The 26,949-nt window shown below is 57.2% G+C and overlaps 2 protein-coding genes across 2 annotated transcripts in view; one reads left to right on the top strand and one right to left on the bottom strand.

Moving 5' to 3' along the window:
- The first annotated feature begins 1,175 nt into the window (after positions 1-1,175).
- On the top strand, positions 1,176-24,188 carry LOC132814151 (heme transporter hrg1-A-like). The gene is made up of 3 exons (XM_060823394.1): positions 1,176-1,513; positions 19,815-19,982; positions 21,782-24,188. Exons 1-3 carry the CDS (start codon positions 1,384-1,386, stop codon positions 21,916-21,918), a joined length of 435 nt encoding a protein of 144 aa, XP_060679377.1. The 5' UTR covers positions 1,176-1,383; the 3' UTR covers positions 21,919-24,188.
- A 2,301-nt stretch (positions 24,189-26,489) lies between these two features.
- The window catches only part of LOC132814156 (histone deacetylase 4-like), a 74,510-nt gene continuing 74,050 nt past the window's right edge, over positions 26,490-26,949 (bottom strand). Inside the window, exon 15 of the mRNA XM_060823399.1 lies at positions 26,490-26,561. Coding sequence (XP_060679382.1) covers positions 26,490-26,561 — 72 coding nt within the window. The remainder of the gene's footprint in view (positions 26,562-26,949) is intronic.

Here is a 26,949-nt window from a genome sequence, read left to right as displayed (position 1 = left end):
AGTCCTTCCCCTCGACCCCTTCAGAGTTGCTCGGTTCCTCCGTCTCTTTCCGTTCCGTTGCTCGGGTTTCCATCGTCCACTTTCGGCTCATTTTCCTTCGATCCCCTGGTCCTGAGGTGTTGCCATTGCCCCTTGGTCCTCCCAGGGCTGCAGTGACCCCTCCGGCCCTGGGGGTGGCGCTGCGGCACGCTTGCCAGAGGCTGTTGCTGCGCCTCCAGCCCTGGAGGGGTCGCCGTCGATTCGGCTCCGGCATGGGGCGTGGTCTCCCCAGTGGGTGTCATTGCACCTCCAGCCCGGCTGGTGCCGCTGCAGCGTGGTCCTCCCAATGAGTCCACCGAGCCTGTCATTGCACCTCCCGCCCTGCTGGTGTCGCTGCAGGTCGGTCCTCCCAGCTTGTAATTGCACCTCCCGCTCTGCGAGCGCCGCTGCAGCCCGGTCCTCCCAGCCTGACATTGCACCTCCCGCCCTGCTGGTGCCGCTGCAGCCCCGATCCTCCCAGTCTGTCATTGCACCTCCCGCCCTGCTCGTGCCGCTGCAGCCCGGTCCTCCCAGGTTGACATTGCACCTCCTGCCCTGCTGGTGCCGCTGCAGCCCGGTCCTCCCAGGTTGACATTGCACCTCCCGCCCTGCTCGTGCCGCTGCAGCCCCGGTCCTCCCAGTCTGTCATTGCACCTCCCGCCCTGCTCGTGCCGCTGCAGCCCGGTCCTCCCAGCTTGTCATTGCACCTCCCGCCCTGCTGGTGCCGCTGCAGCCCGGTCCTCCCAGCTTGTCATTGCACCTCCCGCCCTGCTGGTGCCGCTGCAGCCCTGGTCCTCCAAGTCTGTCATTGCACCTCCCGCCCTGCCGGTGTCGCTGCAGCTCGGTCCTCCCAGTCTGTCATTGCACCTCCCGCCCTGCTCGTGCCGCTGCAGCCCGGTCCTCCCAGCCTGTCATTGCACCTCCCGCTCTGCCGGTGTCGCTGCAGCTCGGTCCTCCCAGTCTGTCATTGCACCTCCCGCCCTGCTGGTGCCGCTGTAGCCCAGGTCCTCCCAGCCTGTCATTGCACCTCCCGCCCTGCTGGTGCCGCTGTAGCCCAGGTCCTCCCAGCCTGTCATTGCACCTCCCGCCCTGCGAGCGCCGCTGCAGCCCCGGTCCTCCCAGCCTGTCATTGCGCCTCCCGGCCAGGGGGGTGGCGACACCGTTTCGCTGTTTTGTTGTTGTTGTCGCTTTCCGGGGGGGTGGAAAAGTCTGGTTTTTTTTGCAATCGGCGGGGAATTTCCCCCCCGTCCTAATTTTTTTTGCAAAGGGGCGGAGCCAAGATTTTTTGGGGGAGTGGGGGGGGTTGAACCAGATCTGGGTTGCATTTTCCCTCTTTGCAAAGGGAGGGTTGCATCAGTTTGCACCATGGCGCTCAACAGGCTGTGGCTGAGGACCGGATACGCCGCCGTCGGGACGTTGCTCGGCCTTTCGGCCTTCCTGTGCTGGACCATCGCCTTCAGACAACCGGCCACTGCCGCCTTCGGGGGGCTCTCCGGTGAGCCGATTGCAAAACCAGACGTGCGCCCCCGGCACCAATGCAGCCCTGCCCGTTCATTGCACCCATGCAACCCGAGGGGCGCCCTTGCCCACCCCATGCATTGGACTTTTGACTCCCCGGACGCTCCATTCCGCTCCCTGGCTCGGGGGGGGGACCCCATGCAGGGGCACCTGTGCGCCCCCGGCACCAATGCAGCCCTGCCCGCTCATTGCATCCATGCAACCCGAGGGGCGCCCTTGCCCACCCCATGCATTGGACGTTTGACTCCCCGGATGCTCCATTCCGCTCCCGGGCTCCGGGGAAGACCCCATGCAGGGGCACCTGTGCGCCCCCGGCACCAATGCAGCCCTGCCCGCTCATTGCACCCATGCAACCCGAGGGGCGCCCTTGCCCACCTCATGCATTGGACGTTTGACTCCCCGGACGCTCCATTCCGCTCCCGGGCTCCGGGGGGGCCCCATGCAGGGGCACCTGTGCGCCCCCGGCACCAATGCAGCCCTGCCCACTCATTGCACCCATGCAACCCGAGGGGCGCCCTTGCCCACCCCATGCATTGGACGTTTGACTCCCCGGACGCTCCATTCCGCTCCCGGGCTCCAAGGGGGACCCCATGCAGGGGCACCTGTGCGTCCCCGGCACCAATGCAGCCCCGCCCACTCATTGCACCCATGCACCCCGAGGGGCATCCTTGCGCACCCCATGCATTGGACGTTCGACCCCCCGGACGCTCCATTCCGCTCCCGGGCTCCGGGGGGGACCCCATGCAGGGGCACCTGTGCGCCCCCAGCACCAATGCAGCCCTGCCCGCTCATTGCACCCATGCAACCCGAGGGGCGCCCTTGCCCACCCCATGCATTGGACGTTTGACTCCCCGGACGCTCCATTCCGCTCCCGGGCTCCAAGGGGGACCCCATGCAGGGGCACCTGTGCGCCCCCGGCACCAATGCAGCCCCGCCCGCTCATTGCACCCATGCACCCCGAGGGGCATCCTTGCGCACCCCATGCATTGGACGTTCGACCCCCCGGAGGCTCGATTCCGCTCCCGGGCTCCAGGGAAGATCCCATGCAGGGGCACCTGTACGTCCCCTGCACCAATGCAGCCCTGCCTGTTATTTGCACCCATGCACCCCGAGGGGCGCCCTTGCCCTCCCCATGCATTGGACATTTGCTCCTGGATGCTTGACGCCGTTCCCCATGCCCCAGGGTGACCCCCATGCAGGATCAGCTATGCGCCCCTGGCACCAATGCAGCCCTGCCCGCTCAGTGCACCCATGCATGCCCATGAGGTTCCCTTGCCCGCCGCCTGCATTGGATGTTCACTCTCCCGCCACTTGACTCTGCTCTCGGGGTCTGGGGTGACCCCATGCAGGGTCACCTGTGCACACTTGGCACCATGCAACCCTGCCCACTCAGTGCACCAACGCATGCCAAGGGGCGCCCTTCTCCCACCATGCATTAGATGTTTGTCCCTGCCCCCCCCAGATGCTTGACCCCACTCCCCATGTCCGGGGTGACTCCATGCAGTGGTATCCATGCACCCCCGGCACTAATGCAGCCCTGCCCGCTCAGTGCACCCGTGCAACCAGAGGGGTGCCTGAGCAACGCCCAGGAAATCTGGGCGATGGCTTTTCCGATACAAGTAGGGTCCGTGCCAGTGGAGGGGATGGGGGGGGCAACAATGCAACACCGAATACCCGCCCTCCCTCCCCTAAAAGCGCCCCACCCCGGGCCACACTCATGGCATGCGCTGGTGGCAACCAGAGTTAGTTGCATGCATGCATGCGTGGGTGGGGAGTGGGTGTGGATGGGGAGGGGTGATGATTTAATGTGGGGTTGTGGGGGGTGGGGGTCGCAGAGACGATCATCGCCCGACGGCGCCAATGCAGCTGGGGGAGAGCGACCGCGCGCCAACCATGCAACCGGGCCGGGCGTTGCGTAGGCACCGATGCAGCTGCGGGGGTGGGGGAATGACTGAGCAAGCCCCCCCCGCCCCAAACCCCTTCCACCAACGCAGCCAGTGATGCATGCAACCCGTATACTTGCAGCCAGCGTTGGGGGTGGGGTGGGAGGCGACAGAAATGCAGGTAGATCTGGAAGGCCTCCCATCAGTCAGGGCATTGGGTGTAGCAGTTGGGGTACTCTTCAGATGGGAGTCGGCATGGATCAGTTGGGCCGAATAGCCTGTTCCCCCATTGTAGGGGGGTCTATGATTCTCTCCCTCCCTCCCTCTCTCTCTCCCTCTTTCTCTGTGTTCAGGGACATGCGGGTGTGGTGCATTGGTCAGGGGTAAGTATGGGGGAATGGGTGGGTTAGTCTTCGGAGGGGTTGGCATGGACTTGTTGGGCCGAATGGCCTGTTGCCCCATTGTAGGGGGAGGGGTCAATGATTCTCCCTCTACCACCTCCTCCCTCTTTCTCTGTGTTCAGGGACATGCGGGTGTGGTGCGTTGGTCAGGGGTAAGTCTTCGGAGGGGTTGGCATGGACTTGTTGGGCCGAATGGCCTGTATCCACACCGCGGAAGGGGTCCACGAGCGGTTGGGGACTTGCACGGGACGTTGGAGTAACGCGTTGGGGTCCGGTCACCTCCCCCCCCACACCCGTGCGGATAGGGCCACGCGCAAGGGAGGTGGGGGTTTGGCGTTGACGGACGCCGTGGGTCAGCACGGACCGGTGCGAGGCTGGAGGCCTCAAAACGCGTCGAGGGTGAGGGATGGGTCTTTCCTCGGGCGAGGAAGGTGGGAGGCCTGGGTTGGTTTTAAGGGAGAAGGGGGTGGTGGTGGTGGTGGAGAGATTACCAAGGTGGTCGGGACGGTGGATGAACCATCTGAGACCAGGGGGCTGAGGGGCGAGGGGTGGAGTTTTGAGTCGGACTCGCGCGAGGGGCCGCGTTTCGGTGGAACCAGCGCGGTGAGCGGGCGAGGATGGGGGAGGTGCGAAGTCATTGTCGTAGGGCCACAGAGGCGTACAGCACGGGAACAGACCCTTCGGCCCAACACGTCCATGCCGACCCAGATATTCCCAACCCAATCTAGTCCCACCTGCCAGCACCCGGCCCATATCCCTCCAAACCCTTCCTGTTCATATCCCCATCCAAATGCCTCTTAAATGTTGTCATTGTACCAGCCCCCACCACATCCTCTGGCAGCTCATTCCGTACACGTACCACCCTCTGGGGGAAAACGTTGCCCCTGAGGTCTCTTTTATATCTTTCCCCTCTCACCCTAAACCTACCCCCATCTAGTTCTGGACTCTCCCATCCCAGGGGGTAAAGACCTTGTCTACTTATCCAATCCATGCCCCTCATGATTTTGCAAACCTCTATAAGGTCACCCCTCGTGTTTCCTTTTCGGGAGGTGGAACTTGAGTGAAGGAAGTCCAGGGTTAAAGGCAGGGTTATTGGCAGGTTGGAGGAAGAGGGGATCCAGGGGTCCAGAGATCCCCGAAAGTTGCCGCCCCAGGCTGAGCGGGTTGGGAAGGAGGCGGACGGTGGGTTGGTTTTCGTGAGCAGGGAGATTGAGTCTAAGAGCCACGAGGTTTCGCTGAAGCTCTAACAGAGGCCTGGGCTAGGCCCCAACTTGGAATATTGTCTTCAGTTCTGGGCGTCTCATCGCAGGAAGGGTGTGGAAGCTTTAGAGAGGGGGGGGAAGAGGGGGTTGACCGGGATGCCACCTGGACTGGGGGGGCTGGTCTGATGGGGAAAGGTTGAGGGAGTTAGGGCGTTTCCCATTGGGAGTGAGGAAGGATGGGAGGTGACTTGATAGAGTTGGACAAGATGGCGGGAGGCACAGATAGAGTGGATAGGCAGGAGGGGGAGCGAATGGCCGTCACCAGGGGACATCATTTGAAGGTGATTGGAGGGAGGTTTCGGGGAGATGTCAGAGGGAGGTTCCTTACACAGAGAGTGGGGGCGGAGGGGGAGGTGGGGGGGGGGGGGTAGAGTCAGAGACATTAGGGACATTTAAGCGACTCTGGGACAGGCCCATGGATGAGAGTACAATGAAGAGGATGGAGGTTAGTCTGAGCGTAGAGTAGGATAGAAGGCAGGTACAACATCGAGGGCCGAAGGGCCTGGACTGTTCTTTGTTCTTACCATGATGTCTCTTTTATATCTTTCCTCTCTCAACCTAAACCTATGCCCTCTAGTTCTGGACTCCCCGACCCCAGGGAAATGACTATGTCTGTTTATCCTATCCAGGCCCCTCATAACTTGGTAAACCTCTATAAGGTCACCCCTCAGCCTCCGACGCTCCAGGGAAAACAGCCCCAGCCTGTCCAGTCTCTCCCTGTAGCTCAAATCCTCCAACATCCTTGTCAATCATCTCTGAACCCTTTCAAGTTTCACAACATCTTTCCGATAGGAAGGAGACCAGAATTGAACACAATATTCCAACAGGGACCCCCTAACCAATGTCCTGTACAGCCGCAACGTGACCCTTCCCAACTCCTGTACTCAATACTCTGACCAATAAAGGGAAGCATACCAAACCCCTCCTTCACTATCCTATCTACCTGCGACTCCACTTTCAAGGAGCTATGACCCTGCACTCCCAGGTATCTGTGTTCACCAACACTCCCCCAGGACCTTACCATTAAGTGTATAAGTCCTGCTAAGATTTGCTTTTCCCAAGATGCAGCCCCTCGCATTAATCTGAATTAAACTCCATCTGCCACTTCTCAGCCCTTCGGCCCATCTGGTCCAGACCCTGTTGTAATCTGAGGTAACCCTCTTCGCTGTCCACTACACCTCCAATTCTGGGGTCATCTGCAAACTTACTAACTGTCCCTCTTATGCTCCTATAAACAATTTGGAGAGAAATGACCAAAAGTAGAGGATCCAGCACCGATCCTTGTGGGACTCCACTGGTCACAGGCCTCCAGTCTGAAAAACAACCCTCCACCACCACCCTCTGTCTTCTACCTTTGAGCCAGTTCTGTCTCCAAATGGCTAGTTCTCCCTGTATTCCATGAGACCTAACCTTGCTAACCAGTGTCCCATGGGGAACCTTGTCAAACGCCTTACTGAAGTCCATATAGATCACATCTACTCCTCTACCCTCATCAATCCTCTTTGTTACTTCCTCAAAAAACTCAATCAAGTTTGTGAGACATGATTTCCCACACACAAAGCCATGTTGACTATCCCTAATCAGTCCTTGCCTTTCCAAATACATGTACATCCTGTCCCTCAGGATACACCCCCTAGCTCCCTCAACCTTTCCCCATCAGACCAGCCCTCCCAGTCCGGGCAGCATCCTGGTAAACCCCTCTGCCCCCCCTTTCTCTAAAGCTTCCACATCCTTCCTGCGATGAGGCGCCCAGAACCAAAGACAATATTCCAAGTAGGATCTAACCAGGGCCAGGTCGGTCCTGGGGAAGAGTTGCTGAACACGTTGACCTTGGAGCGCAGGTTGGCCGCTCCTTGAGATGATGGGGAGGTGCCCAGCGTTGGGCTGGGACAAAGTCCGAAGCCACGCGACACCAGGATTATAGTCCGACAGGTTTATTTGGGATCCCTGGCTGTTGGAACACTGCTCCTTCCCCAGGCGTGATCTCAGATAAACCTGTTGGACTATGACCCTGGAGTCGAGTGGTGTCTGACTTTGAAGTTTGTGTCGCGGGTAGACGGGTGGGTGGGCGTTGAAGAAGGTGTTCAGCACGGTTGCCTTCATCGCTCAGCCCTTTGAGCGGAGGGAGTTGGGGGACGTAACGTTGGGGTTGTATGGAGGTTGGTGAGATCTTCCCTGGTGCACTGTGCCCAGTTCTGGTCACCCCCGTTACAGGAAGGATATGGTTAACCTGGGGGAGGGTAAAGTCCTGGGGAGTGTTGCTGAACACAGAGACCTTGGAGAGCAGGTTCATAGTACCTTAAAGGTGGGGCCTCAGGGAGATAGGAGAGTGAGGGAGGCGTTTGGTATGCTTTCCTTTATTGGTCAGAGTATTGGGTACAGGAGTTGGGAGGTCATGTTGCGGCTGTACAGGACATTGGTTAGGGGCCCCTGTTGGAATATTGTGTTCAATCCCGGTCTCCCTGCTACTGGAAGGTGTTCAGCAAGGTTCCCCATGGCCGACTGGTTAGCAAGGTTAGATCTCATGGAATACAGGGAGAACCAGCCATTTGGAGACAGAACTGGCTCAAAGGTAGAAGACAGAGGGTGGTGGTGGAGGGTTGTTTTTCAGACTGGAGGCCTGTGACCAGTGGAGTGCCACAAGGATCGGTGCTGGGTCCTCTACTTTTGGTCATTTCTCTCCAAATTGTTGATAGGAGCATAAGAGGGACAGTTAGTAAGTTTGCAGATGACCCCAGAATTGGAGGTGTAGTGGGCAGCGAAGAGGGTTACCTCAGATTACAACAGGATCTGGACCAGATGGGCCAAGGGGCTGAGAAGTGGCAGATGGAGTTTAATTCAGATAAATGCGAGGGGCTGCATTTTGGGAAAGCAAATCTTAGCAGGACTTATACACTTAATGGTAAGGTCCTGGGGGAGTGTTGGTGAACACAGAGACCTGGGAGTGCAGGTTCATAGCTCCTTGAAAGTAGAGTCGCAGGTGGATAGGATAGTGAAGGAGGTGTTTGGTACAGCCACAACGCGACCTCCTAACTCCTGTACCCAATACTCTGACCAATAAAGGAAAGCATACCAAACGCCTTCCTCACTATCCTATCTCCCTGAGGCCCCACCTTTAAGGTACTATGAACCTGCTCTCCGAGGTCTCTGTGTTCAGCAACACTCCCCAGGACTTTACCCTCCCCCAGGTTAACCATATCCTTCCTGTAACGGGGGGTGACCAGAACTGGGCACAGTGCACCAGGGAAGATCTCACCAACCTCCTGTACCACCCCAACGTTACGTCCCCCAACTCCCTCCGCTCAAAGGGCTGGGCGATGAAGACAACCGTGCTGAGCACCTTCTTCAACGCCCACCCACCCGTCTACCCGCGACACAAACTTCAAAGTCAGACACCACTCGACTCCAGGGTCATAGTCCAACAGGTTTATCTGAGATCACGCCTGGGGAAGGAGCAGTGTTCCAACAGCCAGGGATCCCAAATAAACCTGTCGGACTATAATCCTGGTGTCGCGTGGCTTCGGACTTTGTCCCAGCCCAACACTGGGCACCTCCCCATCATCTCAAGGAGCGGCCAACCTGCGCTCCAAGGTCAACGTGTTCAGCAACTCTCCCCCAGGACCGACTGGGCCCTGGTTAGATCCCACTTGGAATATTGTCTTCGGTTCTGAGCGCCTCATCGCAGGAAGGATGTGGAAACTTTAGAGGGGGGTGGGGGGGCAGAGGGGTTTACCAGGATGCTGCCCGGACTGGGAGGGCTGGTCTGATGGGGAGAGGTTGAGGGAGCTGAGGCTATTCTCGTTAGAGAGAAGGCGGCTGAGGGGGGACTGAGTTGAGACCTATAAGAGAATTAGAGGGTTGGATAGGGTGGGCAGGGAGAGCCTTTTCCCTTGGACGGTGAGGGCTAACACGAGGGGACACAGCTTTAAACTGAGGGGTGGTAGACACAGGACAGATGTTAGAGGTAGTGTCCTTACTCAGAGAGTAGGAGGGGGGTGGAACGCAACAGGAGTAGACTCTCCAACGTTACATGGGCATTAGATAGACATATGGACGGGAATAGGTTAGATGGGCTTCAGATTGGTTCCACAGGTCAGTACAACATCGAGGGGCCGAAGGGCCTGTACTGTTCTGGAGTGTTCATGCGCCTGTCCAAGTGTCGCTTATATGTCCCTAATGTCTCTGACTCTCCTCCCCCACTGACAGTGCATTCTAACCACCCCCCCACCCCCAGTCTAATGAACCTCCCTCTGACATCTCCCTGAAACCTCCCTCCCATCACCTTCAAGTGATGTCCCCTGGTGATGGCCGTTCCCTCCCTCTCTGCCTACCCACTCTATCTGTGCCTCCCACCATCTTGTCCACCTCTATCAAGACACCTCCCATCATCCTTCACTCCCAATGGGAAACGCCCTAACTCCCTCAACCTTTCCCCATCAGACCAGCCCTCCCAGTCCGGGCAGCATCCTGGTGAACCCCTCTCTGCACCGGCCCCCAGCCTGTCCAGCCTCTCCCTGTAGCTCAAACCCTCCAACATCCTTGTCAATCTTTTCCGAACCCTCCCACAACATCCTTCCTGTAGCAGGGAGACCGGGATTGAGCACAATATTCCAACAGGGGCCCCCTAACCAATGTCCTGTACAGCTGCAACGTGACCCCCCCAAACTCCTGTACTCAATACTCTGACCAATAAAGGAAAGCATACCAAACCCCTCCTTCACTATCCTATCCACCTGAGGCTCCAATTTCAAGGAGCTATGACCCTGCACTTCAAGGTCTCTATGTTCACCAACACTCCCCCAGGACCTTACCATTAAGTGGATAAGTCCTGCTAAGATTTGCTTTCCCAAAATGCAGCCCCTCGCATTGATCTGAATTAAACTTCATCTGCCACTTCTCAGCCCATTGGCCCATCTGGTCCAGATCCTGTTGTAATCTGAGGTAACCCTCTTCGCTGTCCACTACACCTCCAATTCTGGGGTCATCTGCAAACTTACTAACTGTCCCTCTTATGCTCCTATCAACAATTTGGAGAGAAATGACCAAAAGTAGAGGACCCAGCACCGATCCTTGTGGCACTCCACTGGTCACAGGCCTCCAGTCTGAAAAACAACCCTCCACCACCACCCTCTGTCTTGTATCGTTGAGCTAGTTCTGTCTCCAAATGGCTAGTTCTCCCTGTATTCCATGAGATCTAACCTTGCTACTCAGTCTCCCATGGGGAACCTTGTCGAACGCCTTCCAGTAGCAGGGAGACCGGGATTGAACACAATATTCCAACAGGGGCCCCTAACCAATGTCCTGTACAGCCGCAACACGACCTCCCAACTCCTGTACCCAATACTCTGACCAATAAAGGGAAGCATACCAAACCCCTCCCTCACTCCCCTATCTCCCTGAGGCCCCACCTTTAAGGTACTAGGAACCTGCTCTCCAAGGTCTCTGTGTTCACCAACACTCCCCAGGACTTTACCCTCCCCAGGTTAACCATATCCTTCCTGTATCGGGGGTGACCAGAACTGGGCACAGTGCACCAGGGAAGATCTCACCAACCTCCTGTACCACCCCAACGTTACGTCCCCCAACTCCCTCCGCTCAAAGGGCTGGGCGATGGAGGCAACCGTGCTGAACACCTTCTTCAACGCCCACCCACCCGTCTAATCGCGACACAAACTTCAAAGTCAGACACCACTCGACTCCAGGGTCATAGTCCAACAGGTTTATCTGAGATCACGCCTGGGGAAGGAGCAGTGTTCCAACAGCCAGGGATCCCAAATAAACCTGTCGGACTATAATCCTGGTGTCGCGTGGCTTCGGACTTTGTCCCAGCCCAACGCTGGGCACCTTCACATCATCTCAAGGAGCGGCCAACCTGCGCTCCAAGGTCAACGTGCTCAGCAACTCTTCCCCAGGACCGACTGGGCCCTGGTTAGATCCCACTTGGGATATTGTCTTCGGTTCTGGGCACCTCATCGCAGGAAGGATGTGGAAGCTTTAGAGGGGGAGGGCAGAGGGGGTTTACCAGGATGCTGCCTGGACTGGGAGGGCAGGTCTGATGGGGAAAGGTTGAGGGAGCTAGGGGGTGTATCCTGAGGGACAGGATGTACATGTATTCAGAAAGGCAAGGACTGATTAGAGATAGTCAACATGGGGAAAGATAAAAAAGAGACATCCTGGTAAGAACATAGAACAGTCCAGGCCCTTCGGCCCTCGATGTTGTACCTGCCTTCTATCCTACTCTACGCTCAGACTAACCTCCATCCCCTTCATTGTATTTTCATCCATGGGCCTGTCCCAGAGTCGCTTAAATGTCCCTAATGTCTCTGACTCTACTTCCCCCCCCCCCCCCCCACCTCCCCCCGGCCCCCACTCTCTGTGTAAGGAACCTCCCTCTGACATCTCCCCGAAACCTCCCTCCAATCTCCTTCAAATGATGTCCCCTGGTGATGGCCGTTCCCTCCCTCTCTGCCTATCCACTCTATCTGTGCCTCCCACCATCTTGTCCACCTCTATCAAGACACCTCCCATCATCCTTCACTCCCAATGGGAAACACCCTAACTCCCTCAACCTTTCCCCATCAGACCAGCCCTCCCAGTCCGGGCAGCATCCTGGTAAACACCCTCTGCCTCCCCCTCTCTCAAGCTTCCACATCCTTCCTGCGATGAGACGCCCAGAACCGAAGACAATATTCCAAGTGGGATCTAACCAGGGCCCAGTCGGTCCTGGGGAAGAGTTGCTGAACACGTTGACCTTGGAGCGCCGGTTGGCCGCTCCTTGAGATGATGGGGAGGTGCCCGGTGTTGGGCTGGGACAAAGTCCGAAGCCACGCGACACCAGGATTATAGTCCGACAGGTTTATTTGGGATCCCTGGCTGTTGGAACACTGCTCCTTCCCCAGGCGTGATCTCAGATAAACCTGTTGGACTATGACCCTGGAGTCAAGTGGTGTCTGACTTTGAAGTTTGTGTCGCGGGTAGACGGGTGGGTGGGCGTTGAAGAAGGTGTTCAGCACGGTTGCCTTCATCGCCCAGCCCTTTGAGCGGAGGGAGTTGGGGGACGTAACGTTGGGGTGGTACAGGAGGTTGGTGAGATCTTCCCTGGTGCACTGTGCCCAGTTCTGGTCACCCCCGTTACAGGAAGGATATGGTTAACCTGGGGGAGGGTAAAGTCCTGGGGAGTGTTGCTGAACACAGAGACCTTGGAGAGCAGGTTCATAGTACCTTAAAGGTGGGGCCTCAGGGAGATAGGAGAGTGAGGGAGGCGTTTGGTATGCTTCCCTTTATTGGTCAGAGTATTGGGTACAGGAGTTGGGAGGTCGTGTTGTGGCTGTACCAAACCCCTCCTTCACTATCCTATCTACCTGCGACTCCACTTTCAAGGAGCTATGAACCTGCACTCCCAGGTCTCTGTGTTCACCAACACTCCCCCAGGACCTTACCATTAAGTGGATAAGTCCTGCTAAGATTTGCTTTCCCAAAATGCAGCACCTCGCATTTATCTGAATTAAACTCCATCTGCCACTTCTCAGCCCATTGGCCCATCTGGTCCAGATCCTGTTGTAATCTGAGGTAACCCTCTTCGCTGTCCACTACACCTCCAATTCTGGGGTCATCTGCAAACTTACTAACTGTCCCTCTTATGCTCCTATCAACAATTTGGAGAGAAATGATCAAAAGTAGAGGACCCAGCACCGATCCTTGTGGCACTCCACTGGTCACAGGCCTCCAGCCTGAAAAACAACCCTCCACCACCACCCTCTGTCTTCTACCTTTGAGCCAGTTCTGTATCCAAATGGCTAGTTCTACCTGTATTCCATGAGATCTAACCTTGCTACTCAGTCTCCCATGGGGAACCTTGCTGAACACCTTCCAGTAGCAGGGAGACCGGGATTGGACACAATATTCCAACAGGGGCCCCTAACCAATGTCCTGTCCAGCCGCAACACGACCTCCCAACTCCTGTACTCAATACTCTGACCAATAAAGGGAAGCATACCCAACGCCTTCCTCACTCTCCTATCTCCCTGAGGCCCCACCTTTAAGGTACTATGAACCTGCTCTCCGAGGTCTCTGTGTTCACCAACACTCCCCAGGACTTTACCCTCCCCCAGGTTAACCATATCCTTCCTGTAACGGGGGTGACCAGAACTGGGCACAGTGCACCAGGGAAGATCTCACCAACCTCATGTACCACCCCAACGTTACGTCCCCCAACTCCCTCCGCTCAAAGGGCTGGGAGATGAAGGCAACCGTGCTGAACACCTTCTTCAACGCCCACCCACCCGTCTACCCGTGACACAAACTTCAAAGTCAGACACCACTTGACTCCAGGGTCATAGTCCAACAGGTTTATCTGAGATCACGCCTGGGGAAGGAGCGGTGTTCCAACAGCCAGGGATCCCAAATAAACCTGTCGGACTATAATCCTGGTGTCGCGTGGCTTCGGACTTTGTCCCAGCCCAACACCAGGCACCTCCCCATCATCTCAAGGAGCGGCCAACCTGCGCTCCAAGGTCAACGTGTTCAGCAACTCTTCCCCAGGACCGACTGGGCCCTGGTTAGATCCCACTTGGAATATTGTCTTCGGTTCTGGGCGCCTCATCGCAGGAAGGATGTGGAAGCTTTAGAGAGGGGGGGGGGGAACAGAGGGGGTTTACCAGGATGCTGCCCGGACTGGGAGGGCTGGTCTGATGGGGAGAGGTTGAGGGAGCTGAGGCTATTCTCGTTAGAGAGAAGGCGGCTGAGGGGGGACTGAGTTGAGACCTATAAGAGAATTAGAGGGTTGGATAGGGTGGGCAGGGAGAGCCTTTTCCCTTGGACGGTGAGGGCTAACACGAGGGGACACAGCTTTAAACTGAGGGGTGGTAGACACAGGACAGATGTTAGAGGTAGTGTCCTTACTCAGAGAGTAGGAGGGGGGTGGAACGCAACAGGAGTAGACTCTCCAACGTTACATGGGCATTAGATAGACATATGGACGGGAATAGGTTAGATGGGCTTCAGATTGGTTCCACAGGTCAGTACAACATCGAGGGGCCGAAGGGCCTGTACTGTTCTGGAATGTTCTGTGTTCTATATCCTGTCCCTCAGGATTCTCTCCAACAACTTGACCACCACCGACGTCAGGCTGGTCTATAGTTCCCTGGCATGTCCTTACCACCCTTCTTAAACAGTGGCACCACGTTAGCCAACCTCCAGTCTTCCGGCACCTCACCCGTGACTATCGATGATACAAATATCTCAGCGAGGGGACCAGCGATCACTTCTCTAGCTTCCCACAGAGTTCTCGGGTACGCCTGATCAGGTCCCTGGGGGATTTATCCACCTTTAATGTGTTTCGAGATCACCCAGCACTTCCTCCTCTGTGACATGGACATTTTGCAGGGTGTCACCATCTATTTCCCCACAGTCTATCCCTTCCATGTCCTTTTCCACAGTAAACACTGATCCAAAATACTCGTTTAGTATCTCCCCCATCTCCTGCGGCTCCACATAGAGGTGTGGAATGCACTGTCCGTGGATGTTGTACCTGCCTTCTATCCTACTCTACGCTCAGACTAACCTCCATCCCCTTCATCGTTCTCTCACCCATGGGCCTGTCCTGGGCTGGGTCCTCTACTTTTGGTCATTTATATCCAAATTGTTGATAGGAGCATAAGAGGGACAGTTGGTAAGTTTGCAGATGACCCCAGAATTGGAGGGTGGAGTGGACAGCGAAGAGGGTGACCTCAGATTACAACAGGATCTGGACCAGATGGGCCAATGGGCCGAGAAGGGGCAGATGGAGTTTAATTCAGATAAATGCGAGGGGCAGCATTTTGGGAAAGCAAATCTTAGCAGGACTTATACACTTAATGGTAAGGTCCTGGGGGAGTGTTGCTGAACACAGAGACCTTGGAGTGCAGGGTCATAGCTCCTTGAAAGTGGAGTCGCAGGTGGATAGGATAGTGAAGGAGGGATTTGGTATGCTTTCCCTTATTGGTCAGAGTATTGAGTACAGGAGTTAGGAAGGGTCATGTTGCGGCTGTACAGGACATTGGTTAGGGGCCACTGTTGGAATATTGTGTGCAATTCTGGTCTCCTTCCTATCGGAAAGATGTTGTGAAACTTGAAAGGGTTCAGAAAAGATTGACAAGGATGTTGGAGGGTTTGAGCTACAGGGAGAGGCTGGACAGGCTGGGGCTGTTTTCCCTGGAGCATCGGAGGCTGAGGGGGTGACCTTATAGAGGTTTATAAAGTTATGAGGGGACTGGATAGGATAAACAGACAAAGTCTTTGCCCTGGGGTCGGGGAGTCCAGAACTAGAGGGCATAGGTTTAGGTTGAGAGAGGAAAGATATAAAAGAGACATCCTGGAAAGAACATAGAACAGTCCAGGCCCTTCGGCCCTCAATGTTGTACCTGCCTTCTATCCTACTCTACGCTCAGACTAACCTCCATCCTCTTCATTGTACTCTCATCCATGGGCCTGTCCCAGAGTCGCTTAAATGTCCCTAATGTCTCTGACTCTACTTCCCGCCCCCCCCCCACCTCCCCCCCTCCCCCAACTCTCTGTGTAAGGAACCTCCCCCTGACATCTCCCCGAAACCTCCCTCCAATCTCCTTCAAGTGATGTCCCCTGGTGATGGCCATTCTCCCCCTCCTGCCTATCCACTCTATCTGTGCCTCCCACCATCTTGTCCACCTCTATCAAGACACCTCCCATCCTTCTTCACTCTCAATGGGAAACGCCATAACTCCCTCAACCTTTCCCCATCAGACCAGCCCTCCCAGTCCGGGCAGCATCCTGGTAAACCCCCTCTTCCCCCCCCCCCCACCTCTCTAAAGCTTCCACAACCTTCCTGCGATGAGGTGCCCAGAACCGAAGACAATATTCCAAGTGGGATCTAACCAGGGCCCAGTCGGTCCTGGGGAAGAGTTGCTGAACACGTTGACCTTGGAGCGCAGGTTGGCCGCTCCTTGAGATGATGGGGAGGTGCCAGGCGTTGGGCTGGGACAAAGTCCGAAGCCACGCGACACCAGGATTATAGTCCGACAGGTTTATTTGGGATCCCTGGCTGTTGGAACACTGCTCCTTCCCCAGGCGTGATCTCAGATAAACCTGTTGGACTCTGACCCTGGAGTCGAGTGGTGTCTGACTTTGAAGTTTGTGTCGCGGGTAGACGGCTGGGTGGGCGTTGAAGAAGGTGTTCAGCACGGTTGCCTTCATCGCTCAGCCCTTTGAGCGGAGGGAGTTGGGGGACGTAACGTTGGGGTGGTACAGGAGGTTGGTGAGATCTTCCCTGGTGCACCGTGCCCAGTTCTGGTCACCCCCGTTACAGGAAGGATATGGTTAACTTGGGGGAGGGTAAAGTCCTGGGGAGTGTTGCTGAACACAGAGACCTTGGAGAGCAGGTTCATAGTACCTTAAAGGTGGGGCCTCAGGGAGATAGGAGAGTGAGGAAGGCGTTTGGTATGCTTTCCTTTATTGGTCAGTGTATTGAGTACAGGAGTTGGGGGGTCGTGTTGTGGCTGTACCAAACACCTCCTTCACTAACCTATCTACCTGCGACTCCACTTTCAAGGAGCTATGAACCTGCACTCCAAGGTCTCTGTGTTCAGCAACACTCCCCCAGGACCTTACCATTAAGTGTATAAGTCCTGCTAAGATTTGTTTTCCCAAAATGCAGCCCCTTGCATTTATCTGAATTCAACTCCATCTGCCACTTCTCAGCCCATTGGCCCATCTGGTCCAGATCCTGTTGTAATCTGAGGTAACCCTCTTCGCTGTCCACTACACCCTCCAATTCTGGGGTCATCTGCAAACTTACTAACTGTCCCTCTTATGCTCCTATCAACAATTTGGAGAGAAATGACCAAAAGTAGAGGACCCAGCACCGAACCTTGTGGCACTCCACTGGCCACAGGCCTCCAGTCTGAAAAACAACCCTCCACCACCACCCTCTGTCTTCTACCTTTGAGCCAGTTCTGTATCCAAATGGCTAGTTCTCCCTGTATTCCATGAGATCTAACCTTGCTACTCAGTCTCCCATGGGAACCTTGCTGAACACCTTCCAGTAGCAGGGAGACCGGGATTGAACACAATATTCCAACAGGGGCCCCTAACCAATGTCCTGTACAGCCGCAACATGACCCTCCCAACTCCTGTACCCAATACTCTGACCAATAAAGGGAAGCATACCAACCGCCTTCCTCACTCTCCTATCTCCCTGAGGCCCCACCTTTAAGGTACTATGAACCTGCTCTCCAAGGTCTCTGTGTTCACCAACACTCCCCAGGACTTTACCCTCCCCCAGGTTAACCATATCCTTCCTGTAACGGGGGTGACCAGAACTGGGCACAGTGCACCAGGGAAGATCTCACCAACCTCCTGTACCACCCCAACGTTACGTCCCCCAACTCCCTCCGCTCAAAGGGCTGGGCGATGAAGGCAACCGTGCTGAACACCTTCTTCAACGCCCACCCACCCGTCTACCCGCGACACAAACTTCAAAGTCAGACACCACTCGACTCCAGGGTCATAGTCCAACAGGTTTATCTGAGATCACGCCTGGGGAAGGAGCAGTGTTCCAACAGCCAGGGATCCCAAATAAACCTGTCGGACTATAATCCTGGTGTCGCGTGGCTTCGGACTTTGTCCCAGCCCAACGCTGGGCACCTCCCCATCATCTCAAGGAGCGGCCAACCTGCGCTCCAAGGTCAACGTGTTCAGCAACTCTTCCCCAGGACCGACTGGGCCCTGGTTAGATCCCACTTGGAATAATGTCTTCGGTTCTGGGCGCCTCATCGCAGGAAGGATGTGGAAGCTTTAGAGAGGGGGGGGGCGCAGAGGGGGGTTTACCAGGATGTTGCCCGGACTGGGAGGGCTGGTCTGATGGGGAGAGGTTGAGGGAGCTAGGGGGTGTATCCTGAGGGACAGGATGTACATGTATTTGGAAAGGCAAGGACTGATTCGAGATGGTCAACATGGCTTTGTGTGTGGGAAATCATGTCTCACAAACTTGATTGAGTTTTTTGAGGAAGTAACAAAGAGGATTGATGAGGATAGAGCAGTAGATGTGATCTATATGGACTTCAGAAGGCGTTCGACAAGGTTCCCCATGGGAGACTGGTGAGCAAGGTTAGATCTCAGGGAATACAGGGAGAACTAGCCATTTGGATACAGAACTGGCTCAAAGGTAGAAGACAGAGGGTGGTGGTGGAGGGTTGTTTTTCAGACTGGAGGCCTGTGACCAGTGGAGTGCCACAAGGATCAGTGCTGGGTCCTTACTTTTGGTCATTTCTCTCCAAATTGTTGATAGGAGCATAAGAGGGACAGTTAGTAAATTTGCAGATGACCCCAGAATTGGAGGTGTAGTGGACAGTGAAGAGGGTTACCTCAGATTACAACAGGATCTGGACCAGATGGGCCGAAGGGCTGAGAAGTGGCAGATGGAGTTTACTTCAGATAAATGCGAGGGGCTGCATTTTGGAAAAGCAAATCAGGGCAGCGGTCATACACTTAGTATTCTCCGTCCACTGGCCTACTAAGTTGGGAGATAGGGGTCAGCACAGATGTGTGGGGCCGAAGGGTCTGTTTCCTAGCTGTAGGGCTGTAATGTTTTCGCTGTGAAGGTGAGGAGCTGGCCAGGGTTGGGGGGTGGGGTGGGAAACTGCTGGATACCAGATGTCACACATGACCCTCCCGCACGGGATTCAGACTCGTGTGTTGTGGTGAGTCACTGGACGTTCTGCTGACTCACTGAGAGATTGAGCTGATGTAGTGTCAGGAGGCAACTGAGGGGGGAGTGGGTAACCTCAAACTCAAAGTATTGACCCTCCCTCAGCACCCACTCCCTCAGCACTGACCCTCCCTCAGCACCCGCTCCCTCAGCGCTGACCCTCCCACAGCACTGACCCTCCCACAGCACCCACTCCCTCAGCACTGACCCTCCCACAGCGCTCACTCCCTCAGCACTGACCCTCCCACAGCACCCGCTCCCTCAGCACTGACCCTCCCTCAGCACCCGCTCCCTCAGCACTGACCCTCCCACAGCGCCCGCTCCCTCAGCACTGACCCTCCCTCAGCACCCACTCCCTCAGCACTGACCCTCCCTCAGCACTGACCCTCCCACAGCACCCGCTCCCTCAGCACTGACCCTCCCACAGCACCCGCTCCCTCAGCACTGACCCTCCCACAGCACCCGCTCCCTCAGCACCCGCTCCCTCAGCACTGACCCTCCCACAGCACCCGCTCCCTCAGCACTGACCCTCCCTCAGCACCCGCTCCCTCAGCACTGACCCTCCCACAGCACCCGCTCCCTCAGCACCCGCTCCCTCAGCACTGACCCTCCCTCAGCACCCGCTCCCTCAGCACTGACCCTCCCACAGCACCCGCTCCCTCAGCACTGACCCTCCCTCAGCACCCACTCCCTCAGCACTGACCCTCCCACAGCACTGACCCTCCCACAGCACTGACCCTCCCACAGCACCCGCTCCCTCAGCACCCGCTCGCTCTCCATCTCTAACCTTTCTCTCTTTGTCCTCCCCCTCACCCACTTCCCCCTCCACACACTCTCTCTGTCTGTCTCTCGTCTCCCTCTCTCCCTCCCTCCCCGTCTCCCTCCCTCTCTCCCTCCTTCCCCCTCTCCCCGTCTCTCTGGCTCTCTCTCTCCCTCCCTCCCCCTCTCCCCGTCTCTCTGGCTCTCTCTCCCCCTCCCACCCTCTCTCCCCTCGCGGCTGTGCGGGGAGTAGGAGTCCTGTCGTTCTGGTGCCTGATCGCCCACATCATGTACGCGGAGGATTACTGGCGGACGTGGCTCAGGGGTTTGCGGATATTCCTGGCGACCGGAATCCTGTTCACCATCGCCGCCATCGTGGCGTTCGTCACCTTCCTCGCACTGGCCATCTCCCAGCGTCAGAGTGAGTGTGACACACACACACACACACACACTCACACTCACACACACTCACACTCACACACACACTCACTCTCGCGCACACACACTCACACACACACACACACACTCTCGCGCACACACACTCTCACGTGCACACACACTCTCACGCGCACACACACTCTCTCACGCGCACACACACTCACACGCACACACTCACGCACACACACTCTCACGCACACACACTCTCACGCACACACAATCTCACGCACACGCACACGCACACACGCACACACACTCTCACGCACTCACGCACACACACTCTCACGCAAACACTCTCACGCACTCTCTCACGCACACTCTCTCACGCACACACACTCACACTCACACACACTCACACTCACACACACACTCACTCTCGCGCACACACACTCACACACACACACACACACTCTCGCGCACACACACTCTCACGTGCACACACACTCTCACGCGCACACACACTCTCACGCGCACACACACTCACACGCACACACTCACGCACACACACTCTCACGCACACACACTCTCACGCACACACAATCTCACGCACACGCACACGCACACACGCACACACACTCTCACGCACTCACGCACACACACTCTCACGCAAACACTCTCACGCACTCTCTCACTCACGCACACTCTCTCACGCACACACACACTCGCACACACACACTCACACTCTCACGCACTCACACACTCACGCACACACACTCTCACGCACACACTCTCACGCACACACTCTCTCTCGCGCACACACTCTCTCGCGCACACACTCTCTCGCGCACACACTCTCTCGCGCACACACTCTCTCGCGCACACACACTCTCGCGCACACACTCTCTCGCGCACACTCACGCACACACTCTCACACACACTCTCACACACACTCTCACACACACACTCACTCACTCTCACTCACACTCAATCACACACACACACACACCCACTCTCACATACACACACTCTCTCACACACACACTCTCACTCACACACACACACACACATACACACACTCTCACACGCACATACCCCTTCCCACTCTCCTGGGGAGCAAGGGAGGCAGGGAGAGGGTCAGTGAGGAGGGAGGGAGAGGGTCAGTGAGCAACGGAGGGGGTCAGTGAGGGAGGGACGGACGGGGTCAGTGAGGGAGGGAGGGAGGGAGAGGGTCAGTGAGGGAGGGAGGGAGGGGGTCAGCGAGGGAGGGAGGGAGAGGGTCAGTGAGGGAGGGAGGAAGAGGATCAGAGAGGGACAGAGGGGGTCAGTGAAGGAGGGAGGTATTCATGAGGAACACCCACTAACATGGACTCCACCCCTCTCTCTCTCTTCACACCCCTCTCCCCCTCTCTCTCCCCCCCTCCCCTCTCTCTCTCTCCCCTCTCTCCCCCTGTGCCTCTACCCCCTCTCTATCTCCCCCTCTCTCTCTTCGCCTCTCTCCCCCCCCCCTGTCTCCCCCCCTCTCTCTCTCCCCCTCTCTCTCCCCCCTCTCCCCCCCCCCTCTCTCCCCCACCCCTCTCTCCCCCCACCCCTCTCTCCCCCCCCCCTCCCCTCTCTCTCTCCCCCCTCTCTCTCTCCCCCCCCCTCTCTCTCTCCCCGCTCATTCTCGCCCTCCTCTCTCTCTCGCACCCCTCTCTCTCCCCCCTCTCTCACCCCCCTCTCTCACTTGCCCCTCTCTCTCTTGCCCCCCTCTCTCTCTTGCCCCCCTCTCTCTCTTGCCCCCCCCTCTCTCTTGCCCCCCTCTCTCTCTCTCCCCCCCCCCCCCCCCCCCCTCTCTCTCCCCAGGGTTGACAGATCCCACCAGTTTCTACCTGTCTGCGGTCTGGAGCTTTATTACGTTGAAGTGGTCGGGAACGCTGATCCTATATTCCCACCGATACATCCGGGAGTTCGCAGACATCACTATCCTCAGTGACTTCTAACCTCCCCAAGCCCCTTCCCCTCCATCTCCCCGCTCCCCGAGTGTGTCTGACAGACTGGGAGGGGGGGAGGGAGACCGTGAGGTCTGCAGGAGAGATGCTGATACCCCACGGGGGGAGAGAGAGAGAGATGGGGGTCTACGGGAGAGAGACTGATACCCCACGGGGGAGAGAGAGAGAGATGGGAGTCTACGGGAGATACACTGATACCCCACGGGGGAGAGAGAGAGAGATGGGGGTCTACGGGAGATACACTGATACCCCACGGGGGAGAGAGAGAGAGATGGGGGTCTACAGGAGAGATACCAATACCCAACGGGGGAGAGAGAGAGATGGGAGTCTACGGGAGATACACTGATACCCCACGGGGGAGAGAGAGAGAGATGGGGGTCTACGGGAGATACACTGATACCCCACGGGGGAGAGAGAGAGAGATGGGGGTCCACGGGAGATACACTGATACCCCACGGGGGAGAGAGAGAGAGATGGGGGTCTACGGGAGATACACTGATACCCCACGGGGGAGAGAGAGAGAGATGGGGGTCTACGGGAGATACACTGATACCCCACGGGGGAGAGAGAGAGAGATGGGGGTCTACAGGAGAGATACCAATACCCAACGGGGGAGAGAGAGAGATGGGGGTCTACGGGAGAGACACTGATACCCCACGGGGGAGAGAGAGAGAGATGGGGGTCTACGGGAGATACACTGATACCCCACGGGGGAGAGAGAGAGAGATGGGGGTCTACAGGAGAGATACCAATACCCAACGGGGGAGAGAGAGAGATGGGGGTCTACGGGAGAGACACTGATACCCAATGGGAGAGAGAGAGAGAGATGGGGGTCTACGGGAGAGACTGATACCCAACGGGGGGGAGAGAGAGAGAGATGGGGGTCTACGGGAGAGACTGATACCCAACGGGGGGGAGAGAGAGAGAGATGGGAGTCTACGGGAGAGACACTGATTCCCAACGGGAGAGAGAGAGAGAGATGAGGGTCTACGAGAGAGACACTGATACCCAACGGGAGAGAGAGAGAGAGAGATGGGGGTCTACGGGAGAGACACTGATACCCAACGGGAGAGAGAGAGAGAGAGATGGGGGTCTACGGGAGAGACACTGATACCCAACGCGAGGGAGAGAGAGAGAGCGATGGGGGTCTATGGGAGAGACACTTATACCCAACGGGAGAGAGATGGGGGTCCACGGGAGAGACATGATACCCAACGGAAGGGCGGGAGAGACTAGAGGTTCTATGGGTGAGATACACACGTCCAACCAGAGACAGAGAGAGACAAGGGGGTCTACGGTAGAGCTATGGATGGTCTTTGTGGGATCCTTCCTGTCCTTGTCTCTGGGTGGATCAGGACTGTGACCTCCAACGCTGCCTCCCGGTGCTCTCTGACTCACGGCGTTCCACGGCTCGTCGGTGACCGAGCGAAGACAGCTCTGCCCGTCTCCTCCGTGCTAGCCCTCCATGCGAGCGGGCCCAATCCCGCTGTCTCGGCCCACTGGCCCTCGCCCCCCGACACACACACACTCCCCGAAAACTCCCGACTCATCCGAGTCCCCACTCCGTCACTCTCTCTGGTGAAATCTTCGCTTTCCCTCCTCTCTCTCTCTCTCTCCAAGACTTCACTCTCTCACAGAGAGAGAGAGAGAGAGAGAGAAAGAGACGCAAGGAGATGGAAAGAGAGCAAAAGAGATGGAGAGATGAAAAGAGAGAGAGATAGAGTGTGTATGACTCCTGTCAGTCTGATTGCTGACCGTGCGATAGAGACTCTCGCACTCCCGCGCGCTCTCTCTCACTCACTCGCACTTACACCCGCGTACACACTCACGCTGTCTCTCTCCCTCTCTGTCTCTCACTCACTCACGCTCTCACTCTCTCTCTTACGCTCTCTCACTCACACGCGCTCACTCTCATGCTCTCTCTCTCACTCTTATGCTCTCTCACATTCACTCACTCTCACGCGCTGTCTCTCTCACGCTCTCACTCACTCTCATGCTCTCTCTCACTCACTCTTACACTCACACTTACTCTCACGCGCTCTTTCACTCACACACGCTCACTCTCATGCGCTCTCTCTCACTCACTCTCACATACTCTCTTACTCACACATCGTCTCTCTCTCTCGTTCCCTCACTCACACTCACACACACGCGGTCACGGTCTGTCTGTCTCGGTCCCCCTCGTTCGGTAACAGTTGTGTCGCGAATGTCCTGTGATGTAGAAATGAGCCTCTGATTTTCACAATAAAACACTTCCTTTCCGTTTGCCTGCAGTGTATTCATTTCCCAGCGACAGGCCATTCGGCCCATCAGCCCCAGGATGGGGTCAAACCCGGGATGAGGCCCCAGCCCACCTTGCTGTTCCCCCTCCCACGACCTGTCCCTCCCTCTGTCTCCTCTCTCCCCCCAAATCCTCTGTCACTTGCTCCCTCCCTTCCATCTCCCTCTCTGCCTCTCCTTCCCACCAAACCCCTGCCCTGTCTCCCGCCTATCCCTTTCTCCCTCTGTCCTGTTCAGCAACCCGGAGTGGACGTAGATCGTTCGGCCCATCGAACCAGTCTGTCCCACCCAGCGCTTGGCCCATCTCCCTCTAAACCCTTCCTGTTCCTGTCCCCCATCCACCTTTTAAATGCTGTCATTGTACCAGCCCCCACCCACTTCCCTCTGGCAGCTCCTCCCACACACGCACCACCCTCTGGAGGGAAAAAGTTGCCCCTCGGGTCCCTTTCCCCCTCTCACCTTAAACCTACCCCCCTCTAGTTCTGGACTCCCCCACCCCAGGGGGGAAAAGACCTTGTCTATTTACCCCACCCTCGTGATGTTATAAACCTCTATAAGGTCACCCCTCAGCCTCCGACGCTCCAGGGAAAACAGCCCCAGCCTGTCCAGCCTCTCCCTGTAGCTCAAACCCTCCAACATCCTTGTCCATCTTTTCCGAACCCTCCCACAACATCCTTCCTGTAGCAGGGAGACCGGGATTGAACACAATATTCCAACAGGGACCCCCTAACCAATGTCCTGTACAGCCACAACGTGACCCTCCCAACTGCTGTACTCAATACTCTGACCAATAAAGGAAAGCATACCAAACCCCTCCTTCACTATCCTATCCACCTGCGACTCCACTTTCAAGGAGCTATGAACCTGCACTCCAAGGTCTCTGTGTTCACCAACACTCCCCCAGGACCTTACCATTAAGTGTATAAGTCCTGCTAAGATTTGCTTTCCCAAAATGCAGCCCCTCACATTTATCTGAATTAAACTCCATCTGCCACTTCTCAGCCCATCGGCCCATCTGGTCCAGATCCTGTTGTAATCTGAGGTGACTCTCTTCGCTGCCCACTACACCTTCGAATCTCAGTGAATAAATTTTCCATTATCTTCCAGTCCAAAGTGGTTTACTGTGTGTGGGTCTGACCGGGGAACTGTGCACGGTGCTCCGAGTGTGGGGTCTGACCGAGGGGAGACCGGGAACCGTGCACGGTGCTCCGAGTGTGGGGTCTGACCGAGGGGAGACCGGGGAACCGTGCACGGTGCTCCGAGTGTGGGTCTGACCGAGGGGAGACCGGGGAACTGTGCACGGTGCTCCGAGTGACCGAGGGGAGACCGGGGAACTGTGCATGGTGCTCTGAGTGTGGGTCTGACCGAGGGGAGACCGGGGAACTGTGCACGGTGCTCCGAGTGTGGGGTCTGACCGAGGGGAGACCGGGGAACTGTGCACGGTGCTCCGAGTGTGGGGTCTGACCGAGGGGAGACCGGGGAACTGTGCACGGTGCTCCGAGTGTGGGTCTGACCGAGGGGAGACCGGGGAACTGTGCACGGTGCTCCGAGTGTGGGTCTGACCGAGGGGAGACCGGGGAACTGTGCACGGTGCTCCGAGTGTGGGGTCTGACCGAGGGGAGACCGGGGAACTGTGCACGGTGCTCCGAGTGTGGGGTCTGAGCGAGGGGAGACCGGGGAACTGTGCACGGTGCTCCGAGTGACCGAGGGGAGACCGGGGAACTGTGCACGGTGCTCCGAGTGTGGGTCTGACCGAGGGAGACCGGGGAACTGTGCACGGTGCTCCGAGTGTGGGGTCTGACCGAGGGAGACCGGGGAACTGTGCACGGTGCTCCGAGTGTGGGGTCTGACCGAGGGGAGACCGGGGAACCGTGCACGGTGCTCCGAGTGCGGGTCTGACCCAGGGGGGACCGGGGAACTGTGCACGGTGCTCCGAGTGACCGAGGGAGACCGGGGAACTGTGCACGGTGCTCCGAGTGACCGAGGGGAGACCGGGGAACCGTGCACGGTGCTCCGAGTGACCGAGGGGAGACCGGGGAACCGTGCACGGTGCTCCGAGTGCGGGTCTGACCGAGGGGAGACCGGGGAGCTGTGCACGGTGCTCCGAGTGCGGGTCTGACCGAGGGGAGACCGGGGAACTGTGTACGGTGCTCCGAGTGACCGAGGGGAGACCGGGGAACTGTGCACGGTGCTCCGAGTGACCGAGGGGAGACCGGGGAACTGTGCATGTTCTGGGATGAATTGACACTGAGCGGAGCTGCGTCTTGGCCTCCCGCGTCCTGTTACGCTATCGCGTGTGTCCGCGCGTGTTCTGCTGTGTTTGTGCACGCGACTGAGATGTGGTTTTCCGTGTTCTTTAATACAAAAGATCCGGCCGCGACGCTGACCGTCCAGAACAGGGAGTGGGAATGCCTTCCCTCAATCCATCGTCAGTGTTCCATTCATTCGCACGCTCTCTCTGTCTGTCGGAGGAGGCTGAGGGTGGTCGAGGGACCCCCCCCCCCCAGCTCCACCTCCTGCTCTCTGGAAGCTTCCGGAAGAGCCTCCCACCCCACTCTCGGAGTCGGGATGGGTGGGGGTGTTTGTGTGGTTTTAGCTGGAAGGGTCATCCTCCATTGGCTCATCGTCCAAGCTGAGGGGAACCGCGGGGGTGGGTGGGAGAGAACGAGAGAGTCAGTGAGGGTGCCTTCACCCCCCCCTCCCCTCCCCTACCACCCACTCTCCTTCCCCACCGTCACCCCC

Source organism: Hemiscyllium ocellatum, unplaced genomic scaffold (assembly GCF_020745735.1).
Source record: "Hemiscyllium ocellatum isolate sHemOce1 unplaced genomic scaffold, sHemOce1.pat.X.cur. scaffold_697_pat_ctg1, whole genome shotgun sequence".
Lineage (NCBI taxonomy): Eukaryota > Metazoa > Chordata > Chondrichthyes > Orectolobiformes > Hemiscylliidae > Hemiscyllium > Hemiscyllium ocellatum.
The sequence above is the reverse complement of the archived record's forward strand: the minus strand, read 5'-3'. Positions and strand labels throughout refer to the sequence as shown.

Bases quoted from the DNA above. Each gene is read 5' to 3' on its own strand.
- LOC132814151 (XM_060823394.1), top strand. From the start codon at position 1,384: ATGGCGCTCAACAGGCTGTGGCTGAGGACCGGATACGCCGCCGTCGGG. The intron at 1,514-19,814 runs GTGAGCCGATTG...TGCGGGGAGTAG, and splicing joins CGCCTTCGGGGGGCTCTCCG to GAGTCCTGTCGTTCTGGTGC. The intron at 19,983-21,781 runs GTGAGTGTGACA...CTCTCTCCCCAG, and splicing joins GGCCATCTCCCAGCGTCAGA to GGTTGACAGATCCCACCAGT.